Here is a 20,444-nt window from a genome sequence, read left to right as displayed (position 1 = left end):
GAAAAGATAAACGACAGGGCCGCTATTACTGCCTATTGGCTAATCCAATTAAGGGGGACCTGACGCAGCACATGGACTAGCGCAGGTCTAAAGAATATAGCCCAATTCTTTGCCACAAGATGTTGTTTTGTGTAAGGAAAGCTCCCATACAGAGACACTGTATGTACAAGAGCAACAAAGAACTTGCAGGAAATTGCATAAACAAGAACAGAAACAAAATGCAGTTCATATAACCGGGCAAATATGAACCTCATCGACCCCAGCAATAGTCAGGTGTTGGATAGCCCTCTACTCTGGCTCTTGGTAGACAGGCACTATGTTTGCAGGGTCCAAGGCATGTGTGCTATCCTGCTTAGAAGTGTTGGTGCAGAGATTTCCAATGCTGCTAGAAAGGCAGAAGCCTCTGTCAGAGGGTAGTTTTTGCACAGTTGCATTGTGAGTCACCAAGAGGTAATCTAGATGCCCTCGCACCTGTAGCCCACTCCAGCTGAGCGTAACTGGAACATGATGGTACTGAGGGACCTGCACCATTGTAGGGTCGCCCTGACAGGACAGTTGAGTCTTCAAAGGACAACAGCGTTTTATTCTGCAGCGCAGACAGAATTTGCCCCTTGTCATGGGAAGAGATGCAGCAGAGGATAACATTGCTTGGATCTGTAGATGAGGATTTGGTAGGGCCAGGTAATCGATAAGCCCCATCTATAATCTTCTTAGCCACCTGTGGGGATAGTATAGATGCCAGGAGGCACCGTATGTAATGTGGCAATTCCTTGGCTTAGATTGCAATTGGTATACTGAATATGTTAATATGATAACACCTGTAACAATCTTTGAGGACTGTAGTTTGCATAGTAAATTCCTGTTTGGTAGATTAGAACATATGGAGTATGTATTTCATAATATACATACAATATACATACACATTGGTTTTGATCACTGCTAGGTCTTCTGACAACTTTTGGATATGGTGAAGAGGGTCTGGATGTCCTGTCTAGTAGCAGGGGTCGTTCCCATAAGGGAGTCCAAGGAACTAAGTTCATGGGAGGCTTGTGGCTCCTGTCGCTCAGGCAGGTCTGAGGAGGCCAACCTGTCTGGGCTCTCCTTGGCAGTCATTTTGAGTTGCACTTGCCTCTGTAGGATTGTACTTCTAAAACAGTCCACAGGGGAAGGCTTCAAGCACTTATTTACAGTATGAGGTAGGCAGCTTAAACAACCCAAACCAGAGTCTCTTCTTTCTGGTCGTAGATGAATACTGGTAGGGAAAAAAAAGGGGGGGGGGTGAGAGGGGGGCTTGGGAAGCAGTGCCTTCGGGGTGTCCTCCAATCCAAATTCAGATGGGCAATAATGTAAAAGAAAGGAGGATAAAGTGCAAAATATAGTGCAGTATGTTCAGGAGAATTAAACAAAAAGTAATGCCTTACTAATAATTGGCTCCAAATGTATGTGCCTGTGTGGTAATTGTACTTGTGTCTCGTCTGTCAGCCACTACTCCAGGTTGGGGTTTCTGGGAATATTGCCACATTGTTGGTGCATTGTCCATGTATACAGGTAGGGACTGGGCCACTGTATTAGTGTCTCCACTTGTATATGAAACGCTGAGGAGTGTCTCCCAACCAGAGAAGAACAATGCTCTATAGGACCCAGAATTTCACTTCTGCCCAGTGGTTTTCAGTGTATGGAAGAAAGGCATCTATAGATGCAGAAGCATCCACTGCTTCAAATGCGAGGTTGGTTAGAGCTGGATGACCCTTGTAGCAGGGGAAATTTAAGTAAGAAATCTGCTTACCTGTCACGGTAAAACCACCACATTGACAGTGGGTGAAAAAATTTGTTGGAAAGAAAAGGCACGATTTTGTACCTATTTACCTGTTTGTTGGATGCGATAAATTTTGAGAACTCCCAAAAACTGAAACTAGGGCAAATTACTGGAAAATAAAATTAATGGGGGGTAAGGGGGGGGGGGGGGGGGTATACTGTCGTACTCGTGAGACTTGAGCACAAACACATGCATTTTATTGCAGTAAAAGCTAGCAGTATTATAAATATTTGATGTGAAATGAATGAAAGTCTTATTTCTTTTGAATAAAAAGATATATCTCAATGCAAAATCCTTGCACACTGGCTGTCCATGTAGTAAATGAAAAAAATGCCGGGTGCTCACCGTGGGATTTTAAATATCCAAGTATAAACAGAAAGGGTAGCACTCACGGTCTTCAATTAAAAAAAATCTTCTTTGTTGTGCAAGAGTTAAAACAAAGTTCCAGGATCCTGATGAAAGTCCTGAGAGAGGACTGAAACGTTGATCCTGGAACTATGTTTTAACTCTTGCACAACAAAGAAGATTTTTTTAATTGAAGACCGTGAGTGATACCCTTTGTGTGTGTGTGTGTGTGTGTGTATATGTATATGTATGTGTATATATATATATATATATATATATATATATATATATATATATATATATATATATATATATATATATATATATATATATATATATATTTATTAGTGGGTGCAAGTAATATAAAGTAGGTGAACTATGATTGAAGAGACATACAGCTCAAATTCCAGATTTTGTTTTCATTTAGAACTTGTACAATTGCCTGTCCTTAAAGGGAAACTCAGTTTTCCTGGCACTGGAGGGTCCCTCTCCCTCCCACCCCCCAATCCTCAGTTACTGAAGGGGTGGAAAACCCCTTCAGTCACATACCTGAGGCAGCAGCGATGTCCCTCGTCGCTGTCTCCTCCTCCGCGCCGCTCCTCCTCTGTATTGCGTCGGCCGGTGGGCGAGACTGATCCCGCCCACCGGCTGAGAACACCTAATGCGCATACGCGGCAATGCCACGCATGCGCATTAGCGCTCCCCATAGGAAAGCATTGAAAAATAATTTCAATGCTTTCCTATGGGGAAATGAGCGACGCTGGAGGTCCTCACACAGAGTGAGGACGTCCAGCGACGCTCTAGCACAGGTTTCCTGTGCTATGAAGGAGGAAGTGACCTCTAGTGGCTGTCTAGTAGACAGCCACTAGAGGTGGAGTTAACCCTGCAAGGTAATTATTGCAGTTTATAAAAAAAAAAAACTGCAATAATTACACTTGCAGGGTTAGGAGTAGTGGGAGTTGGCACCCAGACCACTCCAATGGGCAGAAGTGGTCTGGGTGCCTGGAGCGTCCCTTTAAGGTATATGTGTGTTTGTTCTCATCTCCTGTTCCTTTCTATAAATTTATCGGAAAAAGGAATTTTAATTTTATTTGTGACCAATGGTAATTTTGAGCAACGTTTTCCTAAATTGGTGTAACAGGAATATTCTGTTTACACATTTTTAACTTGACTCCAGCTGAATGACTGCAGAGAGCCAAAACCGCCCAATACTTGAGATGGGTGTTCGGAATCTAGAAACTCATTGCAAAATGATATTTACAATAATATATAGTGGTTATGGTTTATAGAGTGTCCATTTAACATTAAAACCACAACTTTTTCTGTGTGGACTTTTCTTTGTTGCTAATTAATCTGTCTACCTACCTAATGGCTCTAGAAGCCGTAGAGAGCACAGCTCTTCCAAAATGAATCTGAAATAACCTTTAATAGAAATTGAGGTTAAATTCCATGAAGGCTCTTAAGGTTGGGGGTCGGGGGTTACCTGTTTATATATGCTCTGAACTGAAGAAGGTCATCATTTCAGCAAAATATTTGCAACTGCGATGGGTAATATAATGTTTTTTTTTGTTTTTCCAACAGATTAGCCAATCCTTCACTGCCGCTAATCTGTAAATATATACAAAAAAATTATTTATAGTGTTCTCCCCAGTAGTGAAAAGGATGAAGTCTCCAGAGGTTTCTCCTTTTTGAGAAAAGAAAATCAAATGTACTGGGAGCTAACGCATATGCAATATATATAATGAGATTGGGACTAAATCGCAGTTCATATTAATTACCCTTGATGTTACACACAGCAGATCTCATGAAATTACCCTGGAGCAAGGATCCCACTAGAGAAGATGAGAACTGTGCGCAGAAGGTTTTTAATAACATGATTGGATACTGTTTGAAGATAGCGGTTTCTTAAATAAGTGTGGAGAGATATCAAACAAAAAGCTCTGTATTTAGATATCTGCTTATTAGAGAGCAGGCAGAAATCCAGCGTATCTGTTATCTGATGATTGGGGAGGGGGAAGGGGGGGTTGGAGAATACCCAGCAATAATTCCTACTCATTTGAAAGAACTAGACATCCTTTTGTACGAGAACATGCAGTAGGGACACAAACACACGTGCATATGTTTATATTGACATGAAACTGGAAGTATGAAGTAACCGTGTTATTGATCTAGCATGGGTCACAGTCAAACATATCGAAGACTAAAATTTAACTTGTGCAAAAACAATAATTTTATTATTTTATTAAATACTCTACTTCCCGGTCTCCTATAGTACATTGCCCACTCGGGACCTGAATCATTGATTTCTCGATCTTGTGTGTGTGTTTGTATCAGTGGAGACTTGTCTGTAGTCTAGAAGTAGTTTAGAAACACCAAGATTCTTTTTCTGGAGGGCAGGGTGGTAAGCCAAAAAACATGGGGACACACATAGTATCTCTTTAAAGGGATCTTATAGTGCCAGGAAAACAAGTTGTTTTCCTGGCACTATAAGGTTAATAGGTCCTCCCCCCCCTCCCACGGGGCTGAAGGTGTTAAAACCCCTTTAGCCACTTACCTGAATCCATCGCTGATGTCGTGCTCTGCCCATGCCCTGCTGTTGACCACTCTATTCAGGGGTTACAGTGCCCACTGGAGAGAGAAGCAAGAACCCATATTGGAAATGACACCGAGCGAGCACAGCAGCAGCTCCTTGTGTGTCTGTTTCGGTGTGTCTGTTTATATGTATGTGTGTCAGTATTTGTCTGTATCTGTGTATGGCTGTGTTTCTATGTGTCTGTGTATCTACGTGTGTATATGTGCATACATCTCAGCATTTCGCCTACACTACACACAAATACAACCCTGCATTCAAATGTCAATACTACTTAAAAACACACCACCATATTCAAAAACCACACTACAGAAAAATGCACTCCTGCATTCAAATGCCAATATGTGCAAACACACCCGTACATTCTCTCACACATACTCCATACAAAAACGTGCTTACATTAAAAATATAGAAACACTGCTCAGTGCTAAATACATTCAAAAAAATTGCGGGTGTTTTTTACATTTTGACGCCAAATATAGGATCCGCCCCAGGTGCCAAATGCTCCAGGTACGCCCCTGCACCTACTGCACATTATCACCATCTTATTTAAGATGCTCAGTCACTCTACAGCGGAGTCCTGGATCACTGGAACTGTGGCTAGTTGAAAAGTTGTGAAGCTTTAAACTGCAGGCCTAGGGCTGTGACTCTGATGACTTATCAGATTTCAATCTTTGTTTAATCTGTAATGGCTGTTAATTCTGTTACCCATGTCAGCTACCTTTTCGCTGACTCCATATTAGCACTACAGATTAATTATATTGCCATCTGCTCAGGTAGTAAGGAGTCTCTGACTACTTTAACTGTGTGCTGAGAGCTAATGGAGTAGCTGACATGCTTCATAACAGCAGCAATATTTAATAGAAAGCTAAAATAATCATAGCAATAGCTCTACTGAAGAAAAGGTAGAGCTAAGAGAGGGTTAAAGGACCACTCTAGTGCCAGGAAAACATACTCGTTTTCCTGGCACTAGAGTACCCTGAGGGTGCCCCCACCTTCAGGGACCCCCTCCCGCCGGGCTCTTTTTCCAGCGCCGGGCGGGGAGCTTTCCTCCTCCTCTCCATCTTGATCGTGACGTCATCGGCTGAATGCGCATGCGCGGCAGGAGCCGCGCTCGCATTCAGCCGGTCGCATAGGAAAGCATTTACAATGCTTTCCTATGGACGCTTGCGTGCTCTCACTGTGATTTTCACAGTGAGAAGCACGCAAGCGCCTCTAGCGGCTGTCAATGAGACAGCCACTAGAGGATTTGGAGGTTGGATTAACCCTCATTATAAACATAGCAGTTTCTCTGAAACTGCTATGTTTATAAAAAAAAGGGTTAATCCTAGAGGTACCTAGCACCCAGACCACTTCATTAAGCTGAAGTCGTCTGGGTGCCTAGAGTGGTCCTTTAAGAAGATAGACAGCTGGAGCATTATAAGGAAACATGTACTGTGTGGAGATCTCTATATTAAAGCTCTGTGTAATCCAGGGCCGCCATCAGGGGGTGACAACCATGACGGTTGTCACGGGCCCGGCGGCCCTGGGGGGCCCGGACTGCTCTGGCAGTCCTGGGCCCCACTTTCCCTCCCTGCACACATAGATAGCGAATATCGCTATCTATGTGTGCAGCCGCGGGCCCCCGGCTCCCTGTTACCGCTGAGGGGGCCCAGGCAGCACACAGCCTCTTCTCTTCTCGTTTCTGCTAATAACTCTCGCGAGACCCGGTTGCCATGGCAACGCTCCGCGGGTCTCGCGAGAGTTATTAGAGGAGAGAAGAGGCTGTGTGCTGCCTGGGCCCCCGTCTGCGGTAACAGGGAAGCCAGGGGGCCCCACCATGCCACCGGACCACCAGGGATGGAATCTCCCCCCTCCCTATACACAGGTAAGCAGGGAGGGGGGAGAAACAATTTAATTAAATTTAAAAAAAAAAAATTATGTTAAAATGCTCCCCCTCCCCCTCACCCCAGATTGCACATTTACACACATACACTGACACAACACACACACACTACATACACTGACACAACTCACACACACACACTACATACACTGACAACTCACACACACACTACATACACTGACACAACACACACACACACACTACATACACTGACACAACACACACACACACACTACATACACTGACACAACACACACACACACACACACACTGACACAACACACACACACACACACTGACACAACACACACACACACACACTGACACAACACACACACACACACTACATACACTGACACAACACACACACACACACACTACATACACTGACACAACACACACACACACACTACATACACTGACACAGCACACACACACACACTACATACACTGACACAACACACACACACACACACACTGACACAACACACACTACATACACTGACACAACACACACACACACTATACACTGACACAACACACACTCTGCATACACTGACACAACACACTCTGCATACACTGACACAACACACACTGCATACACTAACACAACACACACTTCATACACTAACACAACACACACTGCATACACTGACACAACACACACTCTGCATACACTGACACAACACACACTCTGCATACACTAATACAACACACACTCTGCATACACTAATACAACACACTGCATACACTAACACAACATACATACTACATACACTAACACAACACTGCATACACTAATACAACACACACACTGCATTCACTAATACAACATGCACTCTGCATACACTACACACTAACCCACTCACTGCATCCACTATACTGACACACACTCTGCATTCACTACACTAACACACTCTCTGCATTCACTACACTAACACACTCTCTGCATTCACTACACTAACACACTCTCTGCATTCACTACACTAACACACTCTCTGCATTCACTACACTAACACACTCTCTGCATTCACTACACACTAACACACTCTCTGCATTCACTACACACAAACACACTCTGGATTCACTATACTGACACACACTCTGCATTAACTGTACACACAGCATCCACTACACAAACATCCTGTATTCACAGTACACACACTACATCCACCACAAATTGAAACACTCTGCATTCACTATACACAGACACTGCGTCTAATACACACACTGCATCCACTACAGACACTGCATCCACTAAACACATTTCATCTAGTACATACAAACACTACATCCACTACACAAACACACACTACATCACTGTACACACACTCCATCCACTACTCAAACACACTCTGCGTTCACTATACACACTGCATCCGCTACACAAACACACACTCTGCATTCACTGCACAAACAGTATTTAATATACACAAAAACTACATCCATTACACACATTCTAATTCACTTCCACTATACACACCACATTCAGTCCCGCATCATTGTCAGCGGACTAGGTAGGGCATGGGCGGGCCCGGGACGGAGGGGTCGGGGGGCCCAGACCTTGTGCTTTGTCAGGGGCCCCAAAATTTCTGATGGCAGCCCTGGTGTAATCCATGTTGTGTGGAATGGTTATCTCCTTGTGCCCAACTTTGTGTTGTTTATCTGTATTTTACTCAGCTCTACCTGTTGTATGGGTATCTCTATAGTCATCCCAGCTCTGTGTCTTGTATATGCATCTTTGTGTTGTGCTCAGCTCTGTGTATTGATTTTTCTTTTTCCTCTGCTCATTTTGTGGTATGGTTACGTGTAGTGTGTGTGTGTGTGTGTGTGTAGAGCTCTCTCTCTATATCGATAATCTCTTTCGATTGTGCTCAGCTTGTCTTATTGTAGGAGTACCTCTGTACTGTATAGGGAGAAGTAAGAGTCTGGCACACCACCATCCTAAAACTTCACCAGTCAAGGTGTGTGTGTATATATGTTTGTGTGTGTTTTATAAGGATGATGTGACCAACAGACAAAATAGTTGTTTTTATTTGTATTATTATAGGTTGTTGGGATTTTTTTGTTATTTGATCTATTTTCATGGTACTTTCAGTGTTCTGGCTGGTATTTGGAGTATTTGTTTTATGAAACTAGAACCATATCACTCTGAGTAAAAACATATACTGTGTGTGTGTGTGTGTGTGTGTGTATGTGTATATGTATATGTATATATATATATATATATATATATATATATATATATATATATATATATATATATATATATATATGTGGTCAAATATATATATATATATATATATATAAGTGGTCAAATATATATATATATATATATATGTGGTCAAATATATATATATATATATATATATATATATATATATATATATATATATATATATATATATATATATATGTATAAAGTGGTCAAAAATTGTCTCCTGCATCCCCCCTGCTCCTAATCTGACAGAAGGGACGGCTCTTTCTCTCTCTCGCTGCTGTGAGGGTAAGGATTCTCCCTCAGGGGGGATTTCTAGCTGCAGTGTGTATGTGACGTGATTCCTGACTTCACATCACAGGAGGCAGAGGGGGACAGGCACTGCAGGCCGGGAAGAGCACACACTGATCCTGGCAGGGACTCAGCCTCCTTCCCCCCCCGCCCCCCTTACCGAGCTCCCTCCCTCCCTCCCTCCCTCCTTCCCCGCTGCGCCTGTGCTAGCTAACAATGCAGCACAATAAGCAAGGCGGCCGGCTCTCTCAGAGCCTCCATGGAGTGAGTGGAGAGAGGCAAGGGAAGCGGTGAGTTGGACTCGGCACAAAGACCCTTCCTGTGCCCCTGGTTCCTTTATTACCCTGCACCCTGTCTGCATGTATGATCTGTCTGTGGATACAGCCTGTCCTTGTCCCAGCATTCTGTGTCCCTTACCATCATCACTGCACTCTGCCTCATTTCCAAACCCCTTCCATCCACCTTCACATAGAAGTTGCCTCCCAATGATTGCAGTGGGTTTATTGTCCTAGCTGCCCTTTTATTTCAGGTAGAGTATGTTTACCTAGAGATAGGCTAGTCCTAGTTACATTCATTCAGCAGTTGGAGGAAGTACACCAACAATTGAACAGCCCAGCAAAATATGTTGGTGCTATAAATGCATTGTGCACTCACTTCAATGTCACTGATACTAGACTGACTTTTGTTTTAAACAAAAAACATATGTAAAGGGTGTAGGAAGTGGCTGCTGCATTTCCTATTGCAGTCAGGGCAATCTGTCCTAATGAAGTCTACCAATTTTCGTGTAGTCCTAAACCTGATAATTGATCACATTGCTTTTTTTTCAATGCCAGTTTGTTAATTTAATGTAATTACTGTATTGTGCCATTTTGGGTTTTAGATGTTCAGTTTTATGAGTACTCCCTTTTTCTTTTCTTTTTTGCTTCATCAAAGTTTAAATAAGACCAGTTTAAAAGCACAATACAGACTTCACTATATCATTACTGAATATGATAAGTTCATTAATGATTCCACTTTTTTTTTTTTTTTTTGTAACATCCAATTACTGGTAAATGTACATGTCACATAGCTAGAATTAGTCATGTTGCTTTTACAAAATCCTTTATACTGTGCAAACTGCTGCTAACATGCAACTAATTATTCTATATCTTTAACTATATTTATGTTTCTGTGAATAATGTATCCATGAAAATAAAGTGGTTTTCTGTTTAAGTATCATTTGTTTACTGCTATATCTGGACTTTAGCCAACTAAAATGTCATTATTATTTTTTTCTGTTAGAATGTACATATTAAGGATCTAGAACAAGATACATTTTGGGTTTTAGAACCAGTGTGTGGCTTATAGGCTCTCTAGCGATTGCGGTCTCCTCTCTCTGATCTTGTATGGTTACGGTGCAGCAGGATAGAGTCTGGTGCAGCCTGGCAACTGAGGTCAGGTGCTCATTCTAGTTGCTGGCTCAGTTACAAAAGATGCTGCACAAGGTCAAAATGTGCCCTGTCTTTTTGGAAGACCATGGCTCCATTTCTATACTGTGGCTGATTTTTAAATGCAGTCTAGAACTGCAGATATTTTTTAACCTTTTATTTTTTTTCTTCTATGGGTTTTTCTGTCTTGTGCTGTTCTATATATGCAATTTCTATTAGAGTGGATATAAGTGGTGTTTTTGTCAGTTATCAAAAAAGTTACTGTAATTAAGAATGTGCTAGATTGTTTGTAGTGCTCGGACTTCTCAATGGTGCTGACTGGCCTCATCATGCTCTGCACCCAAACATCTTTCATCCAGTGGGGAAAGAGTTAATTTTACAGTGTACATGATTTTCCAGAGGCATAGCTATTGGGTAAAGGTTAATTATGGCTTTGAGCGGCACATCTGTTGCAATGCATTGCAAATCTATGACAGTGTTTTCCTGTTTAAGTGCCTTGGCAATCTAGTGGTTGTTTATTCCAGCAATAATGGAGTTAATGTGGCAGTGTATTAAATTGCAGTGCAAGTTATAATGTAGCTATCCCATCTTACAACACTGACTGGGTTTCAGCACACCAATGACTTTGCTGTATTTAATCATAATGTAGTTGCACTGATGCAAAATAATTCACTGAAGCAAAGTGTGTAATATATATTGAGTGTTTAAGTCGCCCCCCCCCCCCCCCCCCAAAGCTTTTGGAAGTGCTGCTTTTTTTTTTAATATTTTTTTTTTTTTTTTTTTATGTATTCTGTATTTATGTAAACTTTAATCTGGAAACTCAACATTTTAAAATATGAAGTTTAGTAAAAAAAAAAATTAAATAAATCAGCCTGTCATTAATTTGTTACAGAGAAACATACGCAGCTCATAATCTATCGTTATGCTTTGACTAAATCTTTAAAGTAAAGAGGTCTTGTTTTTTCCCCAGTAGCCATGATGAAAAGTTACTCACACAAAATGTATTGGGAAAATGTTTTCATTGATAAGTAATACATTGTGATGGCCAAACAACTGGTGGTCTCACATGAGCACCAGAGGCTTAATGGCGACACGGGAAGGCCTACGGTTGTAGGTGGTTTTGGCACATGACTTACAATGTGGTAGTTAAGCCTGGCTAACATCCGTTTAAAGGAAGAACTTTTTTTTTTTTTTTTTTTAACCAGCAAATTTGGTCCGTATTCTGCTAATTTGCATAGACCTACAGCTCTGCAATCGACTGTTTGCATTCCACAAAACCAAAATGACATTACACAGTGGCGTTTGTTTTTAGTATTCTATGGTTTATTTGTTAAGCAGTGAATAGTGGTGAAGGGTGGCTAAATACTACAGGCAATGTTTGCCAATCAGAATGTTAACACTGACTATATTTCAATGTTTTCTAGCACTAAGAGCAGTTGCAATTTTTTTTTGGTTTTTTTTTTGTGTGACCTGCCAAGTGTTTTTGTACTTGCAGATGTTCAGATTTACTGTTTTGGTTGTGCACTCGGTTGTCTTCTGGAGGTATTTTTGTATGGTCTATGATCTCATTGTCCAACATCTGGAAACTGCATTACATTCTGCCCCATACCATTCACCATCAGATCCAAGACTTCCCTTCAGTTTGATCGTTGCTGTGTCAATTTACAAATAAGTGCCAACTACCATGCAGTAGATTATCCCCCTTCTTAGTGCATTCAGCTTTGGTTGTACATTTAACAGAGAAAAGACTTAAAAGCAGGTGCTAAACAGAGCTCTGAAGAATGTAATACTCCATAACCTTTGTTAGAGCCTCTTATCTCTGTCTTAAGGTCACTAGAATAATGCTCCCAAAACTTCATCTGGATGGTTTCATTATCTGGTTATCTTTCTGAAGGTCTGTAACACTTGGCACTTGACTATGCAGTGAGTTGGTAATTACTTTGTCCAGGCCGCCGGTGATGTCCTTTGTTGCGTGCAGTTTTCAGGTCAGATAACAAGGCTTTCTCGTTCCTTTTAGAATGTCCTCATGTCACCGGCACGCTACATTACCCCGATGTACACAGCAACAATTCCCTCTAGCTGGCCTCTTGTGTATCCTTGCATGGGATGCAGGGCTAGGACCTTGTCTCTGATATTGGGGTTGTCTGCATTGCAGCGTTTGCCAGTATGTTGCTATCTTTTTTTCTTTTTTCCAATTCACTTCAGTGATGTATTTCCACTGCACTTTCATCACATTTGTCTTCAAATCAAACAGTAGCAACTACGTAATTAAAATTCTTTATCAGGGGTAAGCATGAAGTTGTCCATTCTATATTCAATGGCACATAACGGTTTGGACTACAATATAGTCTGTTCGCATTACAGCCTGTTTCAGATATGCATTATTTTTTTTGTGTGTGTGTGTAATCCTCCTTTCCCAGATTTAGTAGTATGCCATCTGGCGAAAGAACAAATTTATCTCCGTATTCCCTATATGAATGTTTACATCATGTCCAGGGCCGGTGCAAAGATGTTTAGCTACACAGGCAAAGTAGTATTTTGCTCCCCTCCTCCACCCTCTCCCCCCCAAAAAAACCCACAGGGGATGAGACCACCTAATTTGTGGTGGAAAGGGGCTGTAGATGGGGACAAGGGGCTCTAGAAGGGATTCAGGGGCTGTGGTGGGGGATAGGGTATGGGTATGTACAAGGGGGGACAAGGTCTGTGGGGGACAATGACACACAGGATCTGTAGAGGGGAGGAACACCGGGGCTGTAGAGGGTGGCAGGGGCTATAGAAGGGGTAGGTTTGTAAAGGAGGGGACATGGGCTGTGGTGGGGGGCACAGGAGCTATAGAAGGGGTGGGCAAGGACACAGCGGCAATAGAAGGGGTGGGCAGGGACTATGGAAGAGGTAGGCAGTGGCTGTAAAAGTGGGCACAGGGGCTTGAGAGGGTACATAGGGGCTATAGAAGAGGGGGGCATGGGCTAACAAAAAAAAAATTACCCCACCCCGAGTCTTACATGAGCCTGGAGCAGAAGCCTACAGCCAACACAGAGCAACCAGGGTAGCCGGCCTCTCCTGATATCAGGAGAAGGGGGTGTGACTTCCTCTGCTCTTCTCCCAGACTCCCCAACGGTCCTAGGAGAAGAGTCGTGGAAGTCACGTCCCCTCCTCCTGACATCACCAGGAAAGGCCGGCCGACTTCCATGGCTGCTCAGTTCTAGCTGGCTGGCTGCAGGAGAGAGAGGTAATGTGAAAAATCAGTCCCTAGCCAGAGGCAGGCGATTCAGATTTTTATGCCCCCTGCTCTGGCGGCCTGTGCCGCATTATGGACGCGCCGGCCCTGATCATGTCTGATGTCCTATTTTTCTATTTCAAATCTGCAGAATCAATTTTGATTTAGCACAAAAAATTTACAAATCTGTGCAGGCCTTTCTTTTAAGACTAAAGATTTTATATTGTACACTAAACTGTAGCAAGCTAAATTAAAAAAGAGAAAAAAATTTGGGTAAAATATCAAACTTTTCGGTCAAACGTTTACATTTTCATGGTGAATTCAATGTTAAGCTAATAAATTCCCTTGCACAATGCCCTGCCTAGAATTTAGTTGAAAGAAGGCAAGGGTGGTACACAGCAGTGTAGATTTATTTACTTGCATAAAACATTGAAAACAAAGAGTGGTCCCTTATTGAGTAGTGAGGAGCCAAGGGATGCTTTTTTATGTTGGAAATTCACTAGTATTTAAGATTATAAAATCATGCCACCCCCCAAAACATGTCTGTTTATTTTAAAGTCTGAAGCCTAGATTGCAAAAAGGAACATATTTGTATCATGCTTTATTTATTGCCTTTTATTTCTAAGTGAAATCTCTGGTCACTAGTAAGCATTGTTGAGGTGAATACTGCACCCCTCCTCCATTAACAGGGGTGTTGCATTTAGCACCTGACACTGCCTATATTGGCTGCATTCCATGCATGAAAATTAGCATTTTGTCCTATTTTGTGGTGACCTTCATCAGATCGTTTCACCATTCCAATCTGTTCACTAGTAAAGAAATGTTAAAGAATTGACCAAGGAACTCCAGTTTTGAGCCAGTGTAAAAAAAAAAAAAATTTAATTCTTTTAATTGGCTATTTTATTTTCAACAGCATCATTTTGGCCTAAAATTGTCAATTCACTTGTCATGAAGGAAAAACCTCAAAAACACAAGTCAGGAATTTAAAGTCAATTTAAAATTTAAGTAACGTGGATAGTGTTTACATCTTGACTTTTTCAGCAATCTTTCTCACCAGTATGCAAGTTAAAGATGACCATTTAGTTTCTGTAAAAAGCTGATCATCCTACACTTTGTCACAGACTGTATAGAAACTGATATGTCTGTGGTTTGAGAAGTAAAAGCAAGCTTCATATGACTATATGTCGCCCAGTGCTATTCTATAGCAGTAAGCATTCCGATGCTGGTTATCCTATTCTACTGAATGGCATGGTGTCCTAGATCTGTAATGCTGTATAGCATGAAAACACAGCTTAAAGAACATGGATCATTAAGGAGGTCAGACAGAATTTCCTAACAGATGTGATTTGAAGGCTCATGGGACTCGTGATCCTGAATTCCTCCCTTGCAGATGAAGTGCCGCTAACATTGGGCAATTGGAATGTATCCCTCTATTAAGATAATGTAGTTTTTGTAAATCTCAATATACATTTATCTGTTTGTTCTATATGTGTTCAGCCTTTTGATATTTCTTTATTGAAATAATTGATCTCTTTCTGCAGGTTTGATGACACGTGGAACGTTCTGTGCACATCCAGTTCTCTGGTATGAGATCGCATGTTAGGTAAGGGAAAGTCGTTGTTTTGTTTTTGTATGAGCACAGTGTGGTAAACTGTTTTTTTATTTTTTTTGTTTGTTTTGTTTAGTTTTTTCCTGAGACCTCGGATAAAGGCTTCTTATAATCATATACAATCGGGAAACTGGGCATTCTGGGAATGACCTACTCTAAATCCTTCTGAAAATCCAGATGGGGGATGTCTAGTCTATCTGTTGTCACCAAAGTGAAGCAAATAGCCTTTTGCTGTCAAATGGAAACATAATAGACATTTAACTATGTAAGCAATAATGACTGTCAATACAATCACACCACTTTTTAGCCCCCCCCCCCCCCTTTTTTTTTTCCTTTGGATCCTATTCTAAAATGGACCTTGACTCAATTACCTTGAAGACTGTATAGTGCTGGCAGTTCTAAATAAACAGTACATTTTATATTGACAAAATGTCTAGGAGGTCTAGAATATGGTAATTATAAAAAAAAAAAATAAAACCCTCTATTGGTTAAACTTTAATGGTGCATCAGGTTCTAAATTATCTGATTTCCTGATAACTTTGCTATATTCGGACCCAAATATTGAGCTTTTGATGGCTTATGTTTTGGTAACTTTTTAAATCTTCTCTGGAAATTCCAGCATTGTATAAAAAAATAAAAAAGGTTAATACAAGTTATAGGGGATTTTTTGATGTGATGCCCTGTAAAAGAGTTAGCAAGCAACATAACAGTCAATATCCATCCAGGCACAGCCAGGGCACACAATGCAAATCAGGAGGACAACCAAAAACCTGTTTTGGATCTCCTCTTCCACTAAATATGTGTTTAAAGGCAACTTTTATGATGAAGGGTTGATTGGGAGCCAAGTTGGTGACATCCAGTTCTGTTTCATTAAAGGGACACTATAGTCCCTAAAACAACTTTCGCTTAATGAAGCAGTTTGTAGGGGTATGATCCATACTCCAAATCTTACTGCTCATTTCTCTGCTATTTAGGTGTTAAATCACTTTGTTTATGCAGCCGTAATCATATTTCCCTGTATGTGACTTGCACACCTGTCCTAAACACTTACTTTAAAGAGAGGTTTAAAGGATCACTATAGTGTCAGGGAAAACAAAGCGATTTTCCTGACACTATAGTGTCCTGAGGGTGCCCCGTCCCGTGTTGCTGAAAGGGTTAAAACCCTTATAGCAGCTTGGCTTTTTCCAGCGCCAGGTTCCTCTCCTCCCCCGCCGACGTCAGCGGAGTCGCATGCGTGGCAAGTGCCGTGCGCGCATTCAAGCTGTCAATAGGAAAGCATTTTTCAATGTTTTCCTGTGGACGCACTGCGTGATGGTGGCATAATATGCCTCCAGCGTCGCAGATGCGACGCTAGTGGCTGTCCGGAAGACAGCCACTAGAGGCTGGCTTAACCCTGCAATGTAAAAATTTTTTGCATCTGAACGGTTAAAACCTGAGGGACCTGGCACCCAGACCACTTTATTGAGCTGAAGTGGTCTAGGTGACTATAGTGTCCCTTTAAACACCATTTATTGCACAATCTGTGTAATTTATAATGTCTTGTCTCCTGCTCTGTTAATAGCTTGCTAGACTTTACAGGAGCCTCCTGTGTGAGAATAAAGGGACATTAGAGTCACTACAATTTTTAATGTAGTTGTTATGGTGTCTACAGCCTGTTCATGCAGGCTTTTTAATGTAAACCCATTGTACAACGCTATGGAATTTGCTGGCGCTATATAAATAATAAAATAATAATAATACTGCCTGTTTAGAAAAAGTCAGTATTTACATTACTGCCTAGGAACACCTCCAGTGGCAATCATTTAGACGGCCACTAGAGCCATTGGTGAACTAAAGTAGCGAGAGCACTGGTGCAAGAATTGTTTGGGGTTTTTTGGGCCCCCCCAATTGCATTAATGGGCAAAAGGAATATCCCCCTCTGTCCTACAACTCAACAATGCTTTGCCAGATCTAACATTTGCCCATGTATATTTTGGCAATGGGCTGTATGTAGCATTAAGCAGTATTGTGTGTAATGTTGTGTTTTTGTGTACATCTGCTATTTGAAAACAATGGTTTACTAGTGTGTATTGTTTGCCTTTGAGTGTACGGGTGTATTTGTGTGTAGTGTTGACATTTGTATCTGGATGTGTGTTTGTATTTGGCTGTGTATATATCTCTGCATTCAGACACAAATGCTGATACCCACTCTGACACATATACAGATGCAAACAATGGCACAGGTATACACAGGACGGAGTCCATAGTACACGTTCTGATCAAAACAAAATGTAAACAAAAACTGCACTAGTTGTCTGTGCAACCGTAATTCACCTCTTTCATATTAAGTGCACCAACACTTTTTTTTTTTTTTTATCTTTATTTATTCACTTTTTCCAATTTTTCAATTTGTCAGGTAAAAGAAGGGTTTACAGAAGGGGATAAAGGGAGGGAAGTTGGACATTCGTTTGGAGTACACAGAAGCAGTAGTAAACCTTCAGTCACAAAGCATTGCTTATTTTTGCGTGTACAGATCCCGAGTTAGTTGAGTACTGGAGGGTATGCATAGTAGTAATTGCTATTTACACCAGACAGTATAGGTGTGCGTCTTACGGCTCACATAGTGTCGTACCCCTGTCTTTTTGGGCCTTCATGATGCTCCAGGGAGGTGTGTAAGCAAGGTGGTGTGGAACCATACCTGAGTCGGGTTATCAACAGGCCGTGCATGTGCGTGGGTCCGTCGGTGTCGGCACCACCAACACTTATTATATATCATTTTTTCTCAGGAGAAACCGGGCTTTAATTACTCATGAACTATCCATATATGAAACATAATTTATTATGAATAAAATAAAAATAAAGATTTTTAAACAAATTTGTAGTTCCGCCTGACATTTTAGCTGTAAATGTAATAATATGGTTAGCTTTTACTGCTATAAAAAGCACATATTTGTGTTCAGCAAAGTCTCACAAGTACAACATATTTGACGGTGTTTTGGAAAGTTACAGGGTCTATAGAATGTAAGCTCGTTTGAGCAGGGTCCTCTTCAACCTATTGTTCCTGTAAGTTTATTTGTAACTGTCCTATTTATAGTTAAATCCCCCTCTCATAATATTGTAAAGCGCTACGGAATCTGTTGGCGCTATATAAATGGCAATAATAAATAAATAAATAAAATATATATATATATATATATTTCCACATTAAAATTTGCCAGATTAGTAATGTTACCTTTGAGACTGTGTGGTAGCCCAGGAATGAGAATTACCCCCATTGCATACCATTTGCAAAAGTGCACAATCCAAGGTATTGCAAGTGGGTATGTCCAGTCTTTTTATGTAGCCACTTAGTAACAAAATACAGTTAGAATGAAATTACATATATTCATATATATATATTTTATTTATTATTGTAACTATACACGTGTGTGTGTGTGTGTGTGTATATATATATATATATATATATATATATAATCGTGTGTATATATGTACTTCATTCTAAGTGTATTTTAATACCAATATATGTAATTATATTAATATTAAAATACATTACGTACTAAGTTACATGTATATAAGATGTATGATATATCTATCTATATATGTGTATATCTATCTATATATATATATAAAAATTCAGACCAAGGTGCCTCTCAGTGCAAAATATATAAAAAAAATCAAAAGAAATGAGAGCACTCACTGGTTTTGAAAAGCTGTGTATTCAGATGCTAGGCAAACAAATCAACGTTTCGACCGTCAAGCGGTCTTTATCAAGATCTTGATAAAGACCGCTTGACGGTCGAAACGTTGATTTGTTTGCCTAGCATCTGAATACACAGCTTTTCAAAACCAGTGAGTGCTCTCATTTCTTTTGATTTATTTATTTATATATATATATATATATATATCTATATATCTCTTGCACTCCAACTATTATATGATGTACCTGGTGCTCTGGTCGCATATATATATACAAATGTAAGAAATACTGTCACTCCAAGGCTTTTTAATCCATAAATCTTCTTTATTCTTAGCTCCGATCAACGTTTCAACTACAAAGCTTTCATCAGGACATAAATATGTCCTGATGAAAGCTTCGTAGAGAAGTTGAAATGTTGATTGGAGCGAAGAATAAAGAAGATTTATGGATTAAAAAGCCTTGGAGTGCCGGTATTTTTATCATTTGGAGATATATATAAACACATTTCATTATTAATTATTTTATTTTTTTACACTACTCTTGACAGTCCCCCTGCTGGCAGATCCACAGCCAGCTATTGTGGCCATGTGATCGCTCTTTGAGAGCGATCACATGGCCCCGGGTCACCTGATTTGCCAGGGGAGAGCTGTTAGGCAGTCCTCCCAAAGAGGATCGTGGCGGAGGTAAGTACCGCGGACCTCCTGGGGGCTTAAGTCATTACAGCGTTCTATGCCGCCGCAACTGCTTTAAAGCCCATTATAATGGGGACGGCATAGAACGCCGTAACAGCGCTAAGGGGTTAAGCTAAAGTTGTTTAGGTGACTATAGTGTTTCTTTAATGCAGGCTGTGTGATTCACAGTCAGGGAAGGTGTGACTAGGGTGCATGGACATGAGCAAAAGTAATTGAGCTCCTAAATGACAGAGAATTGAGCAGTGATACTTCAGAAACATAATTTATACATAAAACTGCTTCATTAAGCTAAAATTGTTTTGGTTACTAAAGTGTTACTTTAAATCTCATTTTTATACCTTGAAAAAGCATGTTTTTACACACACATTTATAGGTGATTAGTAAACATAATAATAAAAAAACCCTGTGAAGCCTCCAGTGATATGTGTATTGCTCCTCTGTGTTGCTCTCCTAAGGCAGTATGATTACGCTTTTGGCAGCTGATATCTTTTAGTATGTTGTTCATGTTTAAACACATCTTGGTTCAGTGTCAGGGTTTTTTTTTTTTTGTTAGATTGAGCTAAACTGAATTTTACGTCCATGACTACTAATTTCTTGCAATGATCTCCAAGTTGCGGAGGTTAACATTATTAACTCCCCAGGCATCAGCGTGTTTCATAATGTCACTTTTTTTCTGTG

At 40.7% G+C, this 20,444-nt stretch overlaps 1 protein-coding gene across 3 annotated transcripts in view; it reads left to right on the top strand.

The window, feature by feature from the left end:
- Positions 1-20,444, top strand: part of LOC134567661 (nck-associated protein 5-like) — a 92,467-nt gene that overhangs the window by 45,009 nt on the left and 27,014 nt on the right. For 2 of the 3 annotated variants that reach the window (XM_063426047.1, XM_063426049.1), the window contains one exon: positions 15,331-15,392. In XM_063426047.1, coding sequence (XP_063282117.1) covers positions 15,386-15,392 — 7 coding nt within the window. In that variant the 5' untranslated portion in view covers positions 15,331-15,385. Of the gene's footprint in view, positions 1-9,348; positions 9,436-15,330; positions 15,393-20,444 lie in introns of those variants that run through there. The other variant, XM_063426048.1, reaches the window with a different exon arrangement.

The sequence above is a fragment of the Pelobates fuscus genome, chromosome 1, assembly GCF_036172605.1.
Source record: "Pelobates fuscus isolate aPelFus1 chromosome 1, aPelFus1.pri, whole genome shotgun sequence".
Classification (NCBI taxonomy): Eukaryota; Metazoa; Chordata; class Amphibia; order Anura; family Pelobatidae; genus Pelobates; species Pelobates fuscus.
The sequence above is the reverse complement of the archived record's forward strand: the minus strand, read 5'-3'. Positions and strand labels throughout refer to the sequence as shown.